Source organism: Saccopteryx bilineata, chromosome 5 (assembly GCF_036850765.1).
Source record: "Saccopteryx bilineata isolate mSacBil1 chromosome 5, mSacBil1_pri_phased_curated, whole genome shotgun sequence".
In the NCBI taxonomy this organism is placed as follows: Eukaryota; Metazoa; Chordata; class Mammalia; order Chiroptera; family Emballonuridae; genus Saccopteryx; species Saccopteryx bilineata.
Window position 1 is genome coordinate 236121001 of NC_089494.1, and position 19999 is coordinate 236140999.

The following is a 19999-nucleotide window of genomic DNA, read 5'->3' on the forward strand; positions in this document are numbered from 1 at the left end:
TTTTTATTTTTGCATTTTTCTGAAGCTGGAAACAGGGAGAGACAGTCAGACAGACTCCCACATGCGCCCGACCGGGATCCACCCGGCACGCCCACCATGGGGCCACGCTCTACCCACCAGGGGGCGATGCTCTGCCCATCCTGGGCGTTGCCATGTTGCGACCAGAGCCACTCTAGCGCCTGGGGCAGAGGCCACAGAGCCATCCCCAGCGCCCGGGCCATCTTTGCTCCAATGGAGCCTTGGCTGCGGGAGGGGAAGAGAGAGACAGAGAGGAAGGCGCGGAGGAGTGGAGAAGCAAATGGACGCTTCCTACGTGCCCTGGCCTTATTCCTTTTTTAAACAAAGATTTATTTATTTACTTTATTTGATTTTTATTTTTTTTATTTGTTGTTGATTGGAGAGAGAGGCAGGAAGGCAGAGAGAGAGGTAGGAGAGATGTGAGAAGTATAAAGTTGTAGTTGCTTCACTCTAGTTACTCATTGATTGCTTCTCATATGTGCCTTGACCAGGGAACTCAAGCCAAGCCAGTGATCCCTTGCTCAAGCCAGCAGCCTTGGGCCAGCAGCAATGAGATCATGCTGAAGATCCTGTACTCAAGCTAGAGGTCACGTGCCTAACCTGGTGAGCCTGCGCTCAAGCAGGTGACCTCAGGGTTTCAAACCTGGGTCCTCAACATCCCAGGTTGATGCTCTATCCACTGTGCCACCACAGATCAGACTGTTCCTTATTGTTTTTTTAAAAATTATTTAGTTTATATGGAATTTAATCTTGTTAGTGTTCTGTACTTTAATAAAATTTAATACCACAAAAGTTTTTTTTTTAATTTATGAAAGAATGACACTATACATGCTCTCTTTATTAAAACCTTTTTATTATGATAATTTTCAGAGAAAAGTTGAAAGCACTATGTATGGAATTTCAATATACTAATTTTTTTATAGAAAGATTTTTCATTCAATAGTATTTAAGAGTGATTGTTCTACATAACTAAATATGGAAACGTTCTTTTAAACGATGAATAGTATTTCACTGTACAGGTGTGATACTTTATTTAATCTGTTTCTTACTGATTTTGTTCCTACTAGAAATAATGTTGCTTATGTGTCCTTATAAAAAAATTTCTAAAATTTGCTGTCATAGCATATTCTGATGATATGCAAAGCGTAAATGGTTGTATGTTGTGAATGAGCAACAGTAGAGACCAAAGACACAGTCTACCTTGAGGAAGACAGCCCTGCGTAATCTGAGGAGGGCAGAAATATCCAGGAAAGAGCTTGATTTACATAGACTCGTAGAAACAAACAGCAGATTTGTGGGAAGGGGTTGGGGGGAGGGTGAAATGGGTAAAGGTAGTCAAATATATGATGACAGAGAGAAAGTAAACTTTTTTTTTTTAATTTATTTTTAATTTTATTTTTTTACAGAGATAGCCAGAGAGAGAGGGATAGATAGGGACAGACAGGAACAGAGAGAGATGAAAAGCATCTCTTTTCGTTGCGACACCTTAGTTGTTCATTGATTGCTTTCTCATATGTGCCTTGACCATGGGCCTTCAGCAGACCGAGTAACCCCTTGCTTGAGCCAGCGACCTTGGGTCCAAGCTGGTGAGCTTTTGCTCAAACCACATGATCCCATGCTCAAGCTGGCGACCTCGGGATCTTGAACCTGGGTCTTCCGCATCCCAGTCTGACGCTCCATCCACTGCGCCACCGCCTGGTCAGGTGAAAGTAAACTTTTGGTGGTGAGCATGCTATAGTGCAGGGGTCCCCAAACTTTTTACACAGGGGGCCAGTTCACTGTCCCTCAGACCGTTGGAGGGCCGGACTATAAAAAAAACAACTATGAACAAATCCCTATGCACACTGCACATACCTTATTTTAAAGTAAAAAAACAAAAAAAACAAAACAAAATGGGAACAAATACAATATTTAAAATAAAGAACAAGTAAATTTAAATCAACAAACTGACCAGTATTTCAGTGGGAACTATGCTCCTCTCACTGACCACCAATGAAAGAGGTGCCCCTTCCGGAAGTGCGGCGGGGGCCGGATAAATGGCCTCAGGGGGCCGCATGCGGCCCGTGGGCCGTAGTTTGGGGACCCCTGCTATAGTGTGTATGGATGTTGAATTATAGTATTGTATATCTGAAACTTATATAATATTATAAACCAATGTTACCTCAATTAAAATGGAAAGAAATTTAACCTTAAGAAGAAAAAAAGAACTTGATTTTCTACAGCAGAGTCCTCCTATAGCCTCAGCCCTCCCTGCATTGATTCAGGTTTAATGCCAATGACGCTTCTATCATTTCGGTGTTATGAGTATAACTAGTGTATCCCTTTCCTATTGCCAGTGATGCTGCATAAGGAACCACCCCCAGATTTAGTGGCTTAGACAGTAGCATTAATATCTCCAGGATGGCGGAGTGATTCTTACAGTCTGTGCTGGGGTCACTCTTGCTGGCAGCCAGCTGCAGGTACAGCACGCAGGTCTTTGCAGCTCGCTCCCATGCGTTTGATGGCCAGCTGGCTTAGGCTGCTCTAAGATGGCCCTGACCGAGAGGTTTTGGGCATCCTACCCAAGTCTCCAGCATCTTTCCAGCAGGCCAGCCTGGGCATGTTCTAGAGCAGGGGTCCCCAAACTACAGCCCGCAGGCCGCATGCGGCCCCCTGAGGCCCTTTATCCTGCCCCTGCCGCACTTCCGGAAGGGGCACCTCTTTCATTGGTGGTCAGTGAGTACTGGAGTACTGTATGTGGCAGTGCCGCAAAGCGTGGCGTCGCTCACGTACAGTACTACTTTCGGTGACGCGGGACGCATGTGTCATGGCTCCGGAAGCGCGTCATATCACTTGTTATGGCTAGCAGTGACAAATATGGAACTGGACATTGACCATCTCATTAGCCAAAAGCAGGCCCATAGTTCTCATTGAAATACTGGTCAGTTTGTTGATTTAAATTTACTTGTTCTTTATTTTATATATTGTATTTATTCCTGTTTTTTTACTTTAAAATAAGATATGTGCAGTGTGCATAGGGATTTGTTCATAGTGTTTTTTATAGTCCAGCCCTCCAACGGTCTGAGGGAAAGTGAACTGGCACCCTGTGTAAAATGTTTGGGGACCCCTGTTCTAGAGGTAGTAGCACGGATCGTTTCTTTTTCATGGAGCTGGAAACAGGCCATGCTTTTCAAGCTTCTGTGTCATCTCACTTGCTAACCGATGGACCAGAGCAAGTCACACACTAGGCATGTCTCCATGGGAAGAGACCACAGAGTTCCAGAGCTGGGAGCACAGGGAGTGAGGCTGCAGAGATGATGATGAAGGCCACGGAGGCTGCAGAGATGGTGATGAAGGCCATGGAGGCTGCAGAGATGGTGATGAAGGCCACGGAGGCTGCAGAGATGGTGATGAAGGCCACGGAGGCTGCAGAGATGGTTGATGAAGGCCACGGAGGCTGCAGAGATGGTGATGAAGGCCACGGAGGCTGCAGAGATGGTTGATGAAGGCCACGGAGGCTGCAGAGATGGTGATGAAGGCCACAGAGGCTGCAGAGATGGTGATGAAGGCCACGGAGGCTGCAGAGATGGTTGATGAAGGCCACGGAGGCTGCAGAGATGGTGATGAAGGCCACGGAGGCTGCAGAGATGGTGATGAAGGCCATGGAGGCTGCAGAGATGGTTGATGAAGGCCACGGAGGCTGCAGAGATGGTGATGAAGGCCACGGAGGCTGCAGAGATGGTGATGAAGGCCACGGAGGCTGCAGAGATGGTTGATGAAGGCCACGGAGGCTGCAGATATGGTGATGAAGGCCATGGAGGCTGCAGAGATGGTTGATGAAGGCCACGGGGGCTGCAGAGATGATGATGAAGGCCACGGATGCTACAGAGACGGTTGATAAAGGCCACGGATGCTGCAGAGATCGTTGATGAAGGCCACGGATGCTGCAGAGATGGTTGATGAAGGCCACGGAAGCTGCAGAGATGGTTGATGAAGGCCATGGAGGCTGCAGAGATGGTGATGAAGGCCACGGAGGCTGCAGAGATGGTTGATGAAGGCCACGGAGGCTGCAGAGATGGTGATGAAGGCCACAGAGGCTGCAGAGATGGTTGATGAAGGCCACAGAAGCTGCAGAAATGATGATGAAGGCATGGTCCGCCCTCTGCAGCTACCCGGCAGCATTTTTTTTTTTTTTTTGCTTTTCTGAAGCTGGAAACGGGGAGAGACAGTCAGACAGACTCCCGCATGCGCCCGACTGGGATCCACCCGGCACGCCCACCAGGGGCGATGCTCTGCCCCTCCGGGGCTTCGCTCTGCCGCGACCAGAGCCACTCTAGTGCCTGGGGCAGAGGCCAAGGAGCCATCCCCAGCACCCGGGCCATCTTTGCTCCAATGGAGCCTTGGCTGCGGGAGGGGAAGAGAGAGACAGAGAGGAAGGAGGGGGGTGGGGGGGTGGAGAAGCAAATGGGCGCTTCTCCTATGTGCCCTGGCCGGGAATCGAACCCGGGTCCCCCACACGCCAGGCCGACGCTCTACCGCTGAGCCAACCGGCTAGGGCTCCGGCAGCATATTTTAAATGAGCACTTCTTAGAAGCATTAAACATTGCTGTTAGTTCTAAATGTTAGGTCGGTGGGTAATGGGGAAAGGTCAGGCCCGGTAACTTTGGCTAGGACTGCCCACATCTAAGCACGCCAAAAGAAACTTCCCAGGAGCCCTTTGGAAAAGAGTGACACCTCTGTCAGCCAGTGAGATTTCACCACATCATATTAGCTCGACCACCCTAGGGACCCTTTAAATATCTCCCACGCGGGTCACTCCTTGTGACTCCTCTGGTCTCTGTCCCCGGGACCAGAGGACCTCGTTGGGCGGGAAGCGCTCTGTACTCAATAAAGCCTTTACTATTCCACACTTTGTGACTCCGGCCCCTTCCTTCCTTCTCGGTGGGGAAAAATACCTTACAGTAAACTGCAGATGTTATGCCTTTGAAATAAGAAAAGGGGAGGATCAAGTCTATTTGTGAGGGAAGCGTAAAGCTTTGGTTTCACTTGAGAAGTGTCTTGGTAAGAGTTAGATGGGAAAGTCTACATTTGTCGTTCTGTCTTGAAAATATCTCTGTATCAGTTGGTGTTTTCCCCAGGGTTTCATTTCAGGAAACAGGGTTTCTCCTTCTATGCATATTTTTCCTTGTCTGATTGTGTTTTAGGAATGGGTTTTGAAATCTGGCTTGGAGAACATTGAATCGAGTAAGATGAAGAGCTAGATAACTATGGATAGTATCAGATGTGTGTTCGCCTTATCGGGGCAATCACTTTGTAAGGTCTGTAAATGTTTAGTCACTATGTTGTACACCTGGAACTAATATAGTCTCAGCTCTAATTAAAAAACATTTAGAAAATAAAAAAAAATAAAAAGAAAATGCAGTTGGCAGCTAACAACAACAACAAAAAAGCTTAAATCACAAATCAAACTCCTTAAATGTTTTTGTTTACGATAACACATTAGAGATAGGATTAGATTCCTGTGCCTTTATTGCTTTTTTCCCTCTCTACTTTAAGGTATAATAAGTGGAAAATTTAGGCTCTTCCAGAACAGTGATTCTCAGCAGCAGCTGTACAGCACCTAGGTATGCAGATGGCAAGAAGTTGTTACTAGTAATTATATCTGAAAAGCTTTTTTCAAAATCAAGTTTATTCCCATAGAGTGCAATATTCTATGCCACACCTCTCTTCTCTGCAGAAATGCAAAATACCGAAATAAAAATTTGCATATACATATACTTACTAAATACTCTCCATTATGGATGCATCCTGAAATCACACGCACTTTAGTTGTTTAATGGAAACTTTGTGTATTGTACTAGGCAGTTTAAAGGACTTTTCAAAGTTAAGTGTGTCAAGTTTTGCTTCATTTTTTCACTTTGGGACCCACCCCCAGAGTGAGCTAAAATTTCACACACTGGTTATGAATTCTACTCCATTTTACTGTCTTCAGCTATAAAGAGAAGGAGGACTTAGGTTTTGCTTGCCAGCAATAGAGAGCTCCTTGGTTTGTAGTTTACCTGGATATCAGGATGTTGGACATAAACTTCAAAAGAATAATAATATAGCAAGAATTGTCTTTCAGAATTAATTGATTCAGGTAATCTGAATCAACTTCAAGAGAAAAGAGTCCTGAGAAAGGTGGCCCAGTGGCCATGAGCTTGCTCTTTGGAGGCAGAGATACCAGCTCCGTCACTTGCCTCTCAGGTAACCTTGGGCAGGTTCACCTAACCCCCTGTGCCTTAATTTCCCCAAAGTTCCCCTGTAGCACAATGCCTGGAACACAGGAAGTGTTCAATCAATGTTAGACAGAGTGAGTACTGGAAAGGACCCTGAGGTAGCTGCTCTGTTTCATACATGTGGATAGAATTCAGTTCTTCAGAAAAAAATGTTTAAACTTTAAAGTGAGATTGAATCAGTATGAACTAGGAGACAGGTCTAATCCTGGAATGCAATGTCTACTTTAATAAAAGTATTTATCCGCTAATACAACCCTGTTTAGTTTTAAGAGCAAGGGGAAGATGACAGTTTTTGGACAGCCATTTTTGTGCTTGGCAGATTATAGTAATGGCAGAAAGTTTTTATTGTATGTACAGGTCTTAGCTCCATTCTTAGACTCGGTTTATTATTTGTGAAACATATTTACAAGTCAGCAGAACCGGGCAGGGAGAGAAGACAAGATGCGGAACACCAAAGTTTACAAATCGTTCTGGTGAATGTATACAGGTCTCCAAGAGACTTTGCTTTTCTTCAGAAAGCTTACATCCTCCTTGAGAAACAGGTCACAGGCATGAGAAAAATAATAGCAATAGCAATAGCAGTTAGCATTTTTACATGTTTGGTATCTGCCAGGCACTGAGCAAAGCAAGCAAGCCACCTGTCACATCTCATTTGATCCTCACAGTAACGGTCACACTGATTGATGATAACCAAAATTTGCGGTTGAAGATGACTCGTTTCAGACATTAAGTATTGGTTCACGATCACATAGGACCTAAGTGTTGAGTGGGTTGAGGAAAGGAAGAGATAACTCTGGGCTGAGGTCAGACTTGCTGGAGTTGGGGGTCAGAGGTATCTAGAGCACCCATTACTTGCATTTTTGGGGGTAGAAAGCAGAGACGATAAATGTCTGCCAGTACCCAGGACAATCCTGTGTAACAAAGAATGTCTTAGTCTGCAAAGCTTGCATATACCCTATCACATATTCTCATAGGTGAAAAACATGTTTTATAATTATCTGACCCTAGTTATAAACGTAAAGTGTTTTTATGGCTTGAATATACACTATATAGTCTAGAAATAGAAATTCCTTCTAATTGATAATTATATTTAATATTTTTTAAATTTTTCTTAGGGTTCAGTATTTTGAAATTGATGTTATTGACAGCAACGCAAATCATGATGTCTGTGTTGACAAGGCAACACAGTCCTCTGTCAGTTTGCATTTGTAGTGGTCGCGCTCAATGATTTTACCCATAGGTGCAAGAATCTGATTACTGTTCATTTGGTTCATTCACTGGGACTGCTAATTTTGTCAGACTCAAGAATTTGCTTATTGAAATATATCTCTGCCATTATTTCTTCTTTTCTGGAACTTTTTGTATAGATAGGTTATATTACCTATGAATTTCAATTCAAAAGAATAAAGAGGATGTTAGAAGAGAGTGTGTTGGGTCTGATAGGATTGCACTAGGTTTGAGTGTTCAGGATAATTGTAGCTATTTGAAAGTAATGAAGGACTTGAGTGTAGGAGAGGTTCTAGAATCAAGTGGGTATTAGGCTGTCAGTGGCAGAAAGAAGTTTGTTCTGGAGGTTTTTGAGTGAGGGAGTGATGGTGAATGGAGCAGTGTTTGTCTGGCACAGTGGAGCTGGGGTCTGTCTGGGAGGAGGTGTCAGGAGGGATTAGATGGAGACCGGGACAGGAGCTACGGACCCGTGTGAGGTACTCGGGGTCCAAAGAGGGTGTGGACAGGACGGAGAGAGAGGTAGATTGAAAAGAACAATTTCTTAGACGTTTTTACTGTGTTTGAGGAAGACAGGTATGGTGAAATTCTTTGTCTGACTTTTATTATGCCTTTGTCCCTCTTTGGCATCATTGTAAAAGTACATAGAAACTTTTCTTCACAAGAAGAAAACCTTGGTGACCAAGTGTGGTGACAGATGTTAACTGCACTTATTGTGATCATTTTGCAGCAAATGCAAATGTTGAATCATTACTTTGTACACCTGAAACTAACATAATTTTAATGTAAAGTATACTTCAATAAAATAAAATAAAAAGAAAGCAGTTCTTCAAGGAATTTTTTCTCTAGTAGGAAAAAAGATAAAAATCAAACTTTAATGCCATGTGTTAATTGTATTAATAGAAATATATCCGAAGTTTTAGTGATGGAATAATAGTGATTAAAACAATTGGATAGTTCAAAGAACATTTCATCAATGATATAATACTTGAACTGGATCTAAATGAATGAACACTTGTGAGTTTTCACCCATTTCTTGGAAAAAAGAAGAAGTGCACACACCTTGAGCTTACTAAGGAATAAATCCTCCTGCTTACAACTGAAGGATTGGACAGTGAGAACAGGGTGGGTGCGTCTGGTTGCACAGGCCGCTGAAGGCTGGCTGGAACCTCTGAGAGCAGGGTGGGTGCGTCTGATCTGCACAGGCCGCTGAAGGCTGGCTGGAACCTCTGAGAGCAGGCTGGGTGCGTCTGGTTGCACAGGCCGCTGAAGGCTGGCTGGAACCTCTGAGAGCAGGCTGGGTGCGTCTGGTTGCACAGGCCGCTGAAGGCTGGCTGGAACCTCTGAGAGCAGGGTGGGTGCGTCTGGTTGCACAGGCCGCTGAAGGCTGGCTGGAACCTCTGAGAGCAGGGTGGGTGCGTCTGGTTGCACAGGCCGCTGAAGGCTGGCTGGAACCTCTGAGAGCAGGGTGGGTGCGTCTGGTTGCACAGGCCGCTGAAGGCTGGCTGGAACCTCGGGGAAGTTGGGCTGGGCGGGGTCCTCTCTGCACAGCTTCCTCTTCCTGCAGACCCGGGGTGCTAACTTGAACTTAAGTAGTTTTGGGGTTTGCTTTTTAGCCCTTCTAGTTTTTCTACCTTGCCAACCTTTAAAATTTTTTTAAAAATAGTCTCTGAATTAAACCCTCCTCAAATTATTCAGTTTGATTTTGTTGTCTGTTTTCTACTTGAAACGCAGTGGGTATGGATGTGTAATTACATGCTGGAAAAAAAAAGAGGCAAAATGCAAAATAAAAATAAGGGGAAAAGTCTTATTTAAATTCAAACAATATCACAAATAAAAAGGACAATCAGTAATACAAAGGTAACACGTAAGGGCATGATTATAGTGAGATAATTTACTTTTGCATTCTTGGTCAGGGTCATGTTATACCGATAAAAATAAAGACATTGAGGCCCTGGCTGGTTGGCTCAGCGGTAGAGCATCGGCCTGGCGTGCGGGGGACCCGGGTTCGATTCCTGGCCAGGGCACATAGGAGAAGCGCCCATTTACTTCTCCCCCCCCCCCTTCCTCTCTGTCTCTCTCTTCCCCTCCCGCAGCCAAGGCTCCATTGGAGCAAAGATGGCCCAGGCACTGGGGATGGCTCCTTGGCCTCTGCCCCAGGCGCTAGAGTGGCTCTGGTCTGGCAGACCGGAGGGGCAGAGCATCACCCCTGGTGGGCATGCTGGGTGGATCCCAGTCGGGCGCATGCGGGAGTCTGTCTGACTGTCTCTCCCCGTTTCCAGCTTCAGAAAAATACAAAAAAAAATAATAATAAAAAAATAAAGACATTGAGGATTGGACTATCATATAATAAGTTGATAAATACATATGTATATAATTTCAAATTTTTATATTGATGTCTAATCGGGAAAAATAGATAGCATCTTATCTACAATAAACAACAACTGGGCATTGAATTAATTTATTCACTTCTTTGTTTAATAGTTGTTTCATGATTTCTGCTTGGGGAGCTCTTCTGTGGTCCTACAGAATATTTTATTGAGCTCCAGTAGTCTTTCAAGGTATAGAATCACGATGGATTTTCTTCAATGGAACATGACACTGCTGGGAGGGAAAGTGTTGGTGGTGGATTGCTTCATTTACGTAGGTTTCAGCTTTGTTTTAAATCACAGCTGTAGGAAGCCTGCTCTGCTTCCGCTGTCTTTGAACTCAGTATGTGATTGTTCAGGAAGCAAAGGCACTTGCTCTGAATGCTAGCAGACCTCCTCTAGTTTGACAGCTGAGCTAGCATGTCTGCCTGTCTTTGCTTTTATGGGAAAGGTAGACAATATTTTGATTAGGATGACGTTTCAGAATCTGTCTGCAGTATCTAGATCAGCACTTCTCCAAGTGAGATATAATATGAGCCACATGTGTAATTTGACATTTTTAGTACCCACTTTTAAAAAAAGAAAAGGATGAAATTAATTTTAAGTGTTTTATTTACCTCAATATATCCAAAATATCATTTCAACATGTAATTAATATTTACAAATTATTAATGAGATACTTTACTCTTTTTATGCAAAGTCTCCAAAATCTGCATGTGATAATCTCCCTACAGCCTTTCCCCCGGATGTAGAATGTTCATTGCAGATATTTGATCTGTATTAGGAGTTTATAAAATTTATAGTTGAAAACTAGAGTTACTTGCCCAGGAAGTTCCAAACTGACTTGTTTCTCAAGTGTTAGTTTAGAAATTGTATTTAAGTTCATTGTAATTAAATACAATTAAAAATTCAGTTCCTCAACTGCTTCTGTCACCTTTCAAGTGTTCGCAGCCTCTGTGGCTCCTAGTGGCTTCCGTATCGCACAGCACAGCGGTAGGCTACTCCTAAAACCGTACTTGAATGCTTTTATATCTTCTCAGCTTATTATTTAATTAGAATTTGTTCATGCCACAAAGTCCTTGGAAGCTGTTTTACTGGGTTAGATTTGCTCATCAAGGACACCTAGAGAGAAGTAGCTCCGTGCATTTGTGCTTTATTCCCAGGGCCAGGGACTGCCCTGCGCATAGTAGAGGTTTAGTAAGTGTTTACCTGGCTAAATCCTATTTAGTCCTCTAAGTTTACGTAAATTTTGTTTTCTCAGGGAAGTGTATGTGCTCTATTGTTAGTTTTCTCCAAACGTATAAAACTGAGTTCTTTTCCTCCAAGCATATATACTTATACACTAATTTGAATAGTGTTGTGATTACTAGCCATCTCCCAGACTAGACTACAAGTTCCATGAGATTGGGGAAGGTGTTTTTGTTCATTGAAGTATTCATTGTCCATGATGAATATGGAATAAATATTGGCTATTTAAAATACGAAGTGATTAGCAGATTGTCCAGTTCCTAACTTTATAGAAGTTCCTAACTTTATAGAATAAAAACAATTTTTTTTTCTTTACAGGGACAGAGAGAGAGAGTCAGAGAGAGAGAGAGATAGGGACAGACAGACAGGAACGGAGATGAGAAGCATCAATCATCAGTTTTTTGTTGAGACACCTTAGTTGTTCATTGATTGCTTTCTCATATGTGCCTTGACCGTGGGCCTTCAGCAGACCGAGTAACCCCTTGCTTAGCCAGCGACCTTGGGTCTAAGCTGGTGAGCATTTTTTTATTTTGCTCAAACCAAATGAGCCCGTGCTCAAGCTGGCGACCTCGGGGTCTCGAACCTGGATCCTCGGCATCCCAGTTCAACGCTCTATCCACTGCGCCATCGCCTGGTCAGGCAAAACAAGAATATTTTATTTTGAGGATTATGCATACTTAAAAGTATGCAGATTCTTGGCTTTTTGTTTAAGCTTTTAAAAAATACTCCTGTAAGTATGCCTTTTCTTAGCTTTCTTCTTCTTTATTGGTATTCATTTTCTTGAAATACCTATTGCCTAACATCTGTCTCTGCTTGTAACTTAAGGTGAACTGAAGACAAAACTATAAAAACGGGGACTTGAGTTGTGAAATACTTTTAAGGAGCTGAGAAAGTCATAGGGCAAAAGCAAAGATGATAGAGGAAGCGTCTCTTGCTGTTACAGAACAATTAAAAATAAACCCACCCTTTTAATTATAGCAGAGTAATGAGCCTTACCTACGTTACATGAAAATATGATTAAAAATGTATTGTGGACCAGTAGACCAGGTTGTCAGGTCATTTTCCGAATCATAAAGTTGGCAGTAGTACCCATTAAAGGTTACTAATTTGGAAAGGTTAGCTTAGAATTTCGTGTTTGGAAATACTGGTATTGGCAAAAGTAGGTTTACAGTTGTATAAATAAACGATACAAAAATTATTAAATAATAATTATTTACAATAAACTGTTTCTCATACTCACAACTGAAAACCTACTTTTCCCACCCCTGTGTAAAGTCTCCATTTGAATAACGATTCAGTAACCCTCTAGCATTTGACTCTTTAACATCGCACGGAAATGTAGTAAATGCTGAAATGGGGACGTGAGCTTGGTGAATTTTCACATCCTGATCAGGAAACGGCCCGTTCCCATCTCAGCCTCCCAGAGGCTGCCTCCTGCTTTCTCCCCCTTTCCTGCCCTCCTGGGAAACCCTTATCCACATAGATAAGCTTTTCCTGGTTTTGTACTTTATATAAATGGAATCACTGCAGCATCTGCATTTGAATTAATAAAATAGATTATCGTTCTCCATGACATTTCTGATAGCAACTCATTAAAAACAAGGTCTGTTTTCAGTTTTCCTTACTAGCATCTAATTTGGTAAACTGGCAGTTGAGCACTGTATTTAGTTCTTTAATATTCCTTTAAGAAATATTCTGTGAATAAAAATAGAAACAGTCTATGTAAATGCAAGGGTGTGTGTGCATGAATGCATGTGTATGCACATGCGTATGCTTTTAAAGACTTCACTTAAATTTGGTCATGTTATGCTGTGCATGTTACTCACTTCTCCCTGGTGTGTTGTCTTAAAGCCCTTTCCATATCAGCTCAGGAAGATCGCTTCATTTCTCCTAAGGGCGGCACAGTCCTCCGTTCTGCGGGTGTATCATAATTTAATGAGCCAGCTGTCCGCTGACGAAGAGTTAGGTTGTTACTAGTCCTTTGCTTTTAGAACAATAGAGTCCCTGCCAGCCTCTCTGTAAAATAAATTCTTAGAAGTGGAATTGCTGAGCAAAGGAGTCCATACATTTTTAATTTGCTCAGATATTTCTAAATGGCCCTTCAAAGAGTTTGCCAAGTTTCACTCCCACCAGCAAGGTTTAATAACTCCGATTCCAGTGTCCTTGCCTGAGGTTATGTGTTATCAAGCCTCTTAATCTTTGCACTCTGATGGAGGAAAACCAGTAAGTCATGATTATTTAAATTCGCATCTTCTTTACTTTTAAGTGAGGGTACTTATTTATACATTTATTGGACATCTGTGTTTCTCTTGAGACTTGTTCCTGTCCTCTGCTCATTTTCCTTCAGGCTTACTCATACTTTTCTTCATAATTTCAAGAAGTTCTTTCTGTGTAAAGGAAATTAGTTCTTTTGTGTCACTTTTGGTGTTATTTTTTTTTCAGTTTTTTTTGTCTTTACTATGTTTATAGTTATTTTCCCCTCTAAATAGAATGTTTAAATTTTTATATGGTGAAATGTACCGCTTTTTTTCCTTATTGACTTCTGAATTATGTGATCTTAATGAGAAAAAGCACTGGAAACTTGAGATAGATAGTAGGAAACTACATAGATAGGTATATAGCTAGACAGCTAAACTTAAGCCCCGGGGTCCTGGCCAGGGCACACAGGAGAAGCGCCCATTTGCTTCTCCACCCCTCCGCCGCGCCTTCCTCTCTGTCTCTCTCTTCCCCTCCCGCAGCCAAGGCTCCATTGGAGCAAAGATGGCCCGGGCGCTGGGGATGGCTCTGTGGCCTCCGCCCCAGGCGCTAGAGTGGCTCTGGTCGCAACATGGCGACGCCCAGGATGGGCAGAGCATCGCCCCCTGGTGGGCAGAGCGTCGCCCCATGGTGGGCATGCCGGGTGGATCCCGGTCGGGCGCATGCGGGAGTCTGTCTGACTGTCTCTCCCTGTTTCCAGCTTCAGAAATATAAAAAAAAAAAACAAAAAAAAAACTTAAGCCCCGGATGGGGGAATATATATATATATATATATATATATATATATATATATATATATATCAAATGTTTGTGGGAAATGTAGCTAAACAGAAATTCAAATTTTAGTCAAAGTGGTATAACCACCTATAAATAAACAAAAATTTGGACATTTTCTGCCAAATGTGTTGAACATTTTAAAAACAGCTTTTGGAAAGATTTTTAATGATGCTTTTTTTCCTTCATATGCATTGTTATTTGGGGTTTTAATTTCTCAAATGATCCTTCTTTTCAGATTTCAGATTATAACCTATTTCCTGCGCCTCTGCTGACGTCCTGTGATCCATGTCAGAAGTACTTCCAGGTCAGACACACTTTCACGTTTTTCAATGCAGAGAAGCAGTTGAATATTAAAACTTCAACAAATATATATGCTCGATGATTGTTTTGATATTAAACTTACGATTTGCTAAATTATATTTTGGGTTTCTATTATTTTTCACTAATGTAATAGAAAAACACATCTTTAAAATAAGAAATATTGATTGGACTTAACTGTATTCATGTAATACTGCATAACTCTACTAATAACATAATGTGAAAATATTTTAGTTGACTGCAATGAGAAATTAAAACTATCAAATTTTGCCATCTAGTTTTGTATATTATAGCCTAGGAGCTGTTACGTATCAACACAGGAGATATTGAGTCTCTGTAAACAGCTCTTAGCCATTGTGGGGTTTGCCTAGCATTGAGCCCCCTAACTCAGTATTCTCTTTGGATTCAATGCTGATTCATTAATTTCAGGTCCTAAGAAAAATCACCTTAATTTTGTTATATGTTCCTTTGTGACATGCTGGATGCTAATCTACATACGAGGTGGTATGGCATTTAATTCTTAGCCTTATAGTGATATAATAAGGAAAAAGCAATGACAATCACATTTGGAATTGAACATAGTATAGGACTGCAAGTAGCAGATACATTTGGGTGGATTTTATATTTGTTTAGGATACATACCACTCAGAAAATTCTGAGTTTTTAAAGAAATAGATTTTAGCCCTGGCTAGATAGCTCAATTGGTAAGAACATTGTCCCTCTATGCCAAGGTTGGGGTTTGATCCCCAGACAGGGCACATACCAGAATCAAACAATGAAAGGATAAGTGAGTAGAACAACAGATTGATGTCTGTCTCTCTCTCTCCTTCCCTCCCTCCTTCCTCTCTCTCTCTGAACTCAATCGGTAAAATATTTTAAAAAAGATTTTAACCCATAGACAAATAGATATTAATATCCCCAAATTTTAAACTAATTAAGTATGCTAAAGCCCCCCCCACCCTGCTTTATATAACACTGCATGTTAAATTTCAACAGAGAACTAAAATAAAACAATAAAATAAACACTAAACTCAGTAGAAGAATGTGAGTGGCATGAAGATCCTATTTATAAAAGTAACAAACCTAAGAGCACAGAGGGAAATTAGGAACTTAGAGGTGATTCTTAGAGGATATCTAATTCGTACAGTGAAAATTTGAGAGCAGGGAGTAGATTTTCTTTGTAAATACATAGGTGAATACTTATATTAATTTTGGAAAATCAAGGCAAATACATGTCCTTAGAAAAATATATTTTAAATGTTGAGAATACATCCTTTTAGGGATTCTTTAGCATTTAACATTTTTTATTACATTGCAAGATAGACTCAGTATGGAAACATTTTAGGGACAGAGCTGACAAATACATAAAATGATGTGTTTTCCTCTAAATGGAGGTGAACTAATCAAATAACTTGTAGAAATTGTTTATGGCCACTGTATTTTGTTATGCATACATTCTTTTTTTGGTACTACTCAAATTGCATTATTCCTTGGTAGTTATATAAAAGATAATGAAAATTTTGTTCAGCATGGTTTTCTTTTTTTTTCTTTTCTTTTCTTTTTTTTTTTTTTTCATTTTTCCGAAGCTGGAAACAGGGAGGCAGTCAGACAGACTCCTGCATGCGCCCAACCAGGATCCACCTGGCACGCCCACCAGGGGGCGATGCTCTGCCCCTCTGGGGCGTTGCTCTGTTGCATCCAGAGCCATTCTAGCGCCTGAGGCAGAGGCCACAGAGCCATCTTCAGCACCCGGGCAAACTTTGCTCCAATGGAGCTTTTGGCTGCGGGAGGGGAAGAAAGAGACAGAGAGGAAGGAGAGGGGGAGGGGTGGAGAAGCAGATGGGCGCTTCTCCTGTGTGCCCTGGCCGGGAATCAATCCCGGGACTCCTGCACGCCAGGCCAACGCTCTACCGCTGAGCCAACCGACCAGGGCCAGCATGGTTTTTTTAATAAGAGCTCAACTATCATGCTTTGGTATATGATGCAACACATTTTGCCAAGAAAAGTGGAATTCTTATTTCAGTGGAATATTATATTCCAACTGTTTTCTTTTTTTTTAATAAATAAATTTTTATTAATTTTAATGGGGTGATATCAATAAGTCAGGGTACATATATTCAAAGAAAACATGTCCAGGTTATCTTGTCATTCAATTATGTTGCATACCCATCACCCAAAGTCAGATTGTCCGCCATCACCTTCTATCTAGTTTTCTTTGTGCCCCTCCCCCTCTCCCTCTTTCCCTCCCCCCCCTCCCCCGTAACCACCACACTTCTGTCCATGTCTCTTAGTCTCGTCCTTATGTCCCACCAATGTATGGAATCCTGCAGTTCCCGGTTTTTTCCGGCCTACCCACCTCACTCTATACAATGTTATCAAGATTCCACCATTTTGTTGTAAGTGATCCGATGTCATCATTTCTTATGGCTGAATAGTATACCACGGTGTACATGCACCACATCCTCTCTATCCAGTCTTCTATTTTTTTTTTACAGTGATTAAAGCCTTTAAGCAAACTCTTGGCCAATACAGCAAGAATCTATAAAAGAGTAGTGTCCTTAACATGTTCACCAAGTCCAAGTTGGCACCATCACCATTCCAAATCCTTGCAAATGCAACCCAATCACAGTTCAGTCTGTTAGGAGCTGTCACAAGGAGCAAGAGTCCAGGAAAAGTCCACATCCAGGAAAAGTCTGCATGGCATTGGAATTGTTGTCACAATTCTATACTTTGCAGCTCACATTCAAGTCCCAATGACCGCTGCTTCTAGCTGGTAATGATTCAGGTAGACTGGAAAAGCCATCTGCAGCATGTGTGGAGATGGAGCTTCTGTTCTCCTCTGCCTGGAGAGATGAGACCAGGTTGCTTTTCCCTGGAGCTCTGTGACTGTGGCATGGTAAAGAGAACCTTGGGATAGACTAAGCTGGGTAGCAAAGGTAGATTCATAATAGAAGTTGGCAAAAGGGGGAAAGAGAGCTCTAAATTAGGAGTAGAACCCAGCCTGAAATATGAGTGGGGCATTGAGGTAGGAGGAATAAAGGAAACACTATATATTAAACAAAGCAGCAGAAAATAGGACTATCAACACCCACAACAGAGATCTTTGAGGGAAGAATAAAAAACCTGACTATTCAGGCAAGACATAGTTAAGTGGCCCTTGTGCAAATGAGATCAGTTTACCTGCTTCTTGGAAGAAATACCCTAGGCTCGTCCACAGTGTCGTAGATGGGGCCGACGGCCCTGGGCACCTTCAGCCTTCAGTGGCAAACCCCAGCTTTCTGGGCAGGGTTAGGTCATAGGTGGCTGGAGCAGGGCTGGAAGAGACTGAACCCTCCCTTAGAGGAGCGAGGGGGAAGCCTACCTTCCAGTGTCCCTTTTTCCTCACAGCAAAGGCATGTAAGTCTGGCAGGCTTTAGCTCAATGACTTTCCTTTCCATTATTGAAGCAGGACCCAGATGGCATCCTATGAGACCCCTTTGGGGCGTTGGAGCCTTTAAGGGTGTATTCTAAAAGCTGGTAGTTCCCCTGATCTCTATTGGGCTTTTTCTGCCTCTTGGTATCTTAAAAGCCATGCTCAGAAGATCTCGCTGAGGGGTTTGAGGATCCCCATCCAGATACACAGAAAAGGTTTGAGGTAAACCTTTTCCGTATATCTGGAGCTGTTTGGAAAAAGACAAAACAGTGTGATTAGCTGGATCAAATAAAAGAAGGTAGAAGTTTGCAGGAGAAAAGGATTTGGCATCTCCTGTTCATCAGCATTCAAAAGAAATTTAAAAAATTTTAAGTAAAAAGCCTGATATGGTAGACCCGTAGGAGTTCCAGGATATGACTCCCCCCTTTTAAGTTTTTTTAAATTGACCTTAAAATATTTTCTGGGTACACTTTAATAATACCTTGACTTTAACGATTGTAAGAAATACCCATAATTTGAAAGGTTTGACAAAATACAGTAAATGCTTTTGCTACATATGCAGGAGCATTGTCAGTTTAACCAGTTTAGGAAATCCAATAGTAGAACAATGCATACAGACAATGAGCTATAACATGCTTAGCAGCCTCTCCTGTTCTGACAGAGGTTACTATAAATCCAGAATAATGTATCCACTGTAACATGGACATAGGACTGTTTGCCAAATGAAGGTATATGAGTAACATCCATTTGCCAAAGTTGTCCTGGTAGGGGTCCTTGAGGGCTAACTCCAAATGAAGGGGCAGATTGTAGTATAGGACCTCTTAGACAGGATTTCCCAATCTGCCGTGCTGCATCCAAGAAAGTTGAAGATGTTTACACAGGGCTGCAGCATTCTGGTGATGAATAGTATGAGACTGAATTGCTCGATCTGTCATGGTTGCTCCAAATAATTTTTTTTTGGGTAGCTTGATCAACAAGGGCATTCCCTTGTGCTAAAGCTCCAGGGAGCATGGAGTGAGCTTGAGTATGTCTAATAAAACATGGAGCTCTATGTTGACATACAAGTTTTTGAAATCCCCGATCAAGCATCTGAGTACTGATTAAACCAGGGGTCCCCAAACTTTTTACACAGGGGGCCAGTTCACTGTCCCTCAGACCATTGGAGGGCCGGACTATAAAAACAACAACAACTATGAACAAATCCCTATGCACACTGCACATATCTTATTTTAAAGTAAAAAACAAAATGGGAATAAATACAATATTTAAAATAAAGAACAAGTAAATTTAAATCAACAAACTGACCAGTATTTCAATGGGAACTATGCTCCTCTCACTGACCACCAATGAAAGAGGTGCCCCTTCCGGAAGTGCTTCGAGGGCCGGATAAATGGCCTCAGGGGGCCGCATGTGGCCCATGGGCCGTAGTTTGGGGACCCCTGGACTAAACCATTAGGATTGACAAGCAACGCTCCCATATTTTGCAAAACATCTCTACCCCACAAATTAACTGGCCATCCAGGGAGCACATAAGGCTTAAAAAATCCAGAATGACCTTCTTAATCTTCCCAATGTCGAAAACTAGAACTTTGTTGAGGGGATTTACTCTGCCCTATACCTTGTAATTCTGTGGCTGCTGCATGAGTGGGCCAGGAAGGAGGCCAATGTAGCTTAGCAATAACAGATACATCAGCTCCAGTATCTAAAAGTCCTTTAAATTTATGCCCATGTATTGTTAGTTCCATTTCAGGGCGTTCCTGACCTATTTTTTTAAATCCAATTGGCAAAATCAGAGGAGCCAAATCACCAATTCTCTTGGGGCCCCTTTTGCAGGGTGTGGCCTGAGAAGCAGAATTAGCATCCTTATACTATTCTTCTAACTGCCTGTATTAGCCGTGAGACAATTTTTTTTATTTATTTATTTTAATGGGGTGACATTGATAAAATTGTCTTCCATCACCTTCTAACTGGTTTTCTTTGTGCCCCTCCCTTCCACCAGCCTCCTCCCTCTCCACCTCCCCACCCTGTAACCCCAACACTGTTGTCCATGTCTTTGAGTCTCATTTTTATGTCCCACCTATGTATGGAATCATATAGTTCTTAGTTTTATCTGATTTACT

At 42.2% G+C, this 19999-nt stretch overlaps 1 protein-coding gene across 9 annotated transcripts in view; it reads left to right on the top strand.

The window, feature by feature from the left end:
• APBB2 (amyloid beta precursor protein binding family B member 2) overlaps nt 1-19999 on the top strand; it is a 392503-nt gene that overhangs the window by 174792 nt on the left and 197712 nt on the right. For all 9 annotated transcript variants that reach the window (XM_066233437.1, XM_066233440.1, XM_066233436.1 and 6 more), the window contains one exon: nt 14385-14453. In XM_066233437.1, the coding sequence (XP_066089534.1) occupies nt 14435-14453 (19 nt within the window). In that variant the 5' untranslated portion in view covers nt 14385-14434. The remainder of the gene's footprint in view (nt 1-14384; nt 14454-19999) is intronic.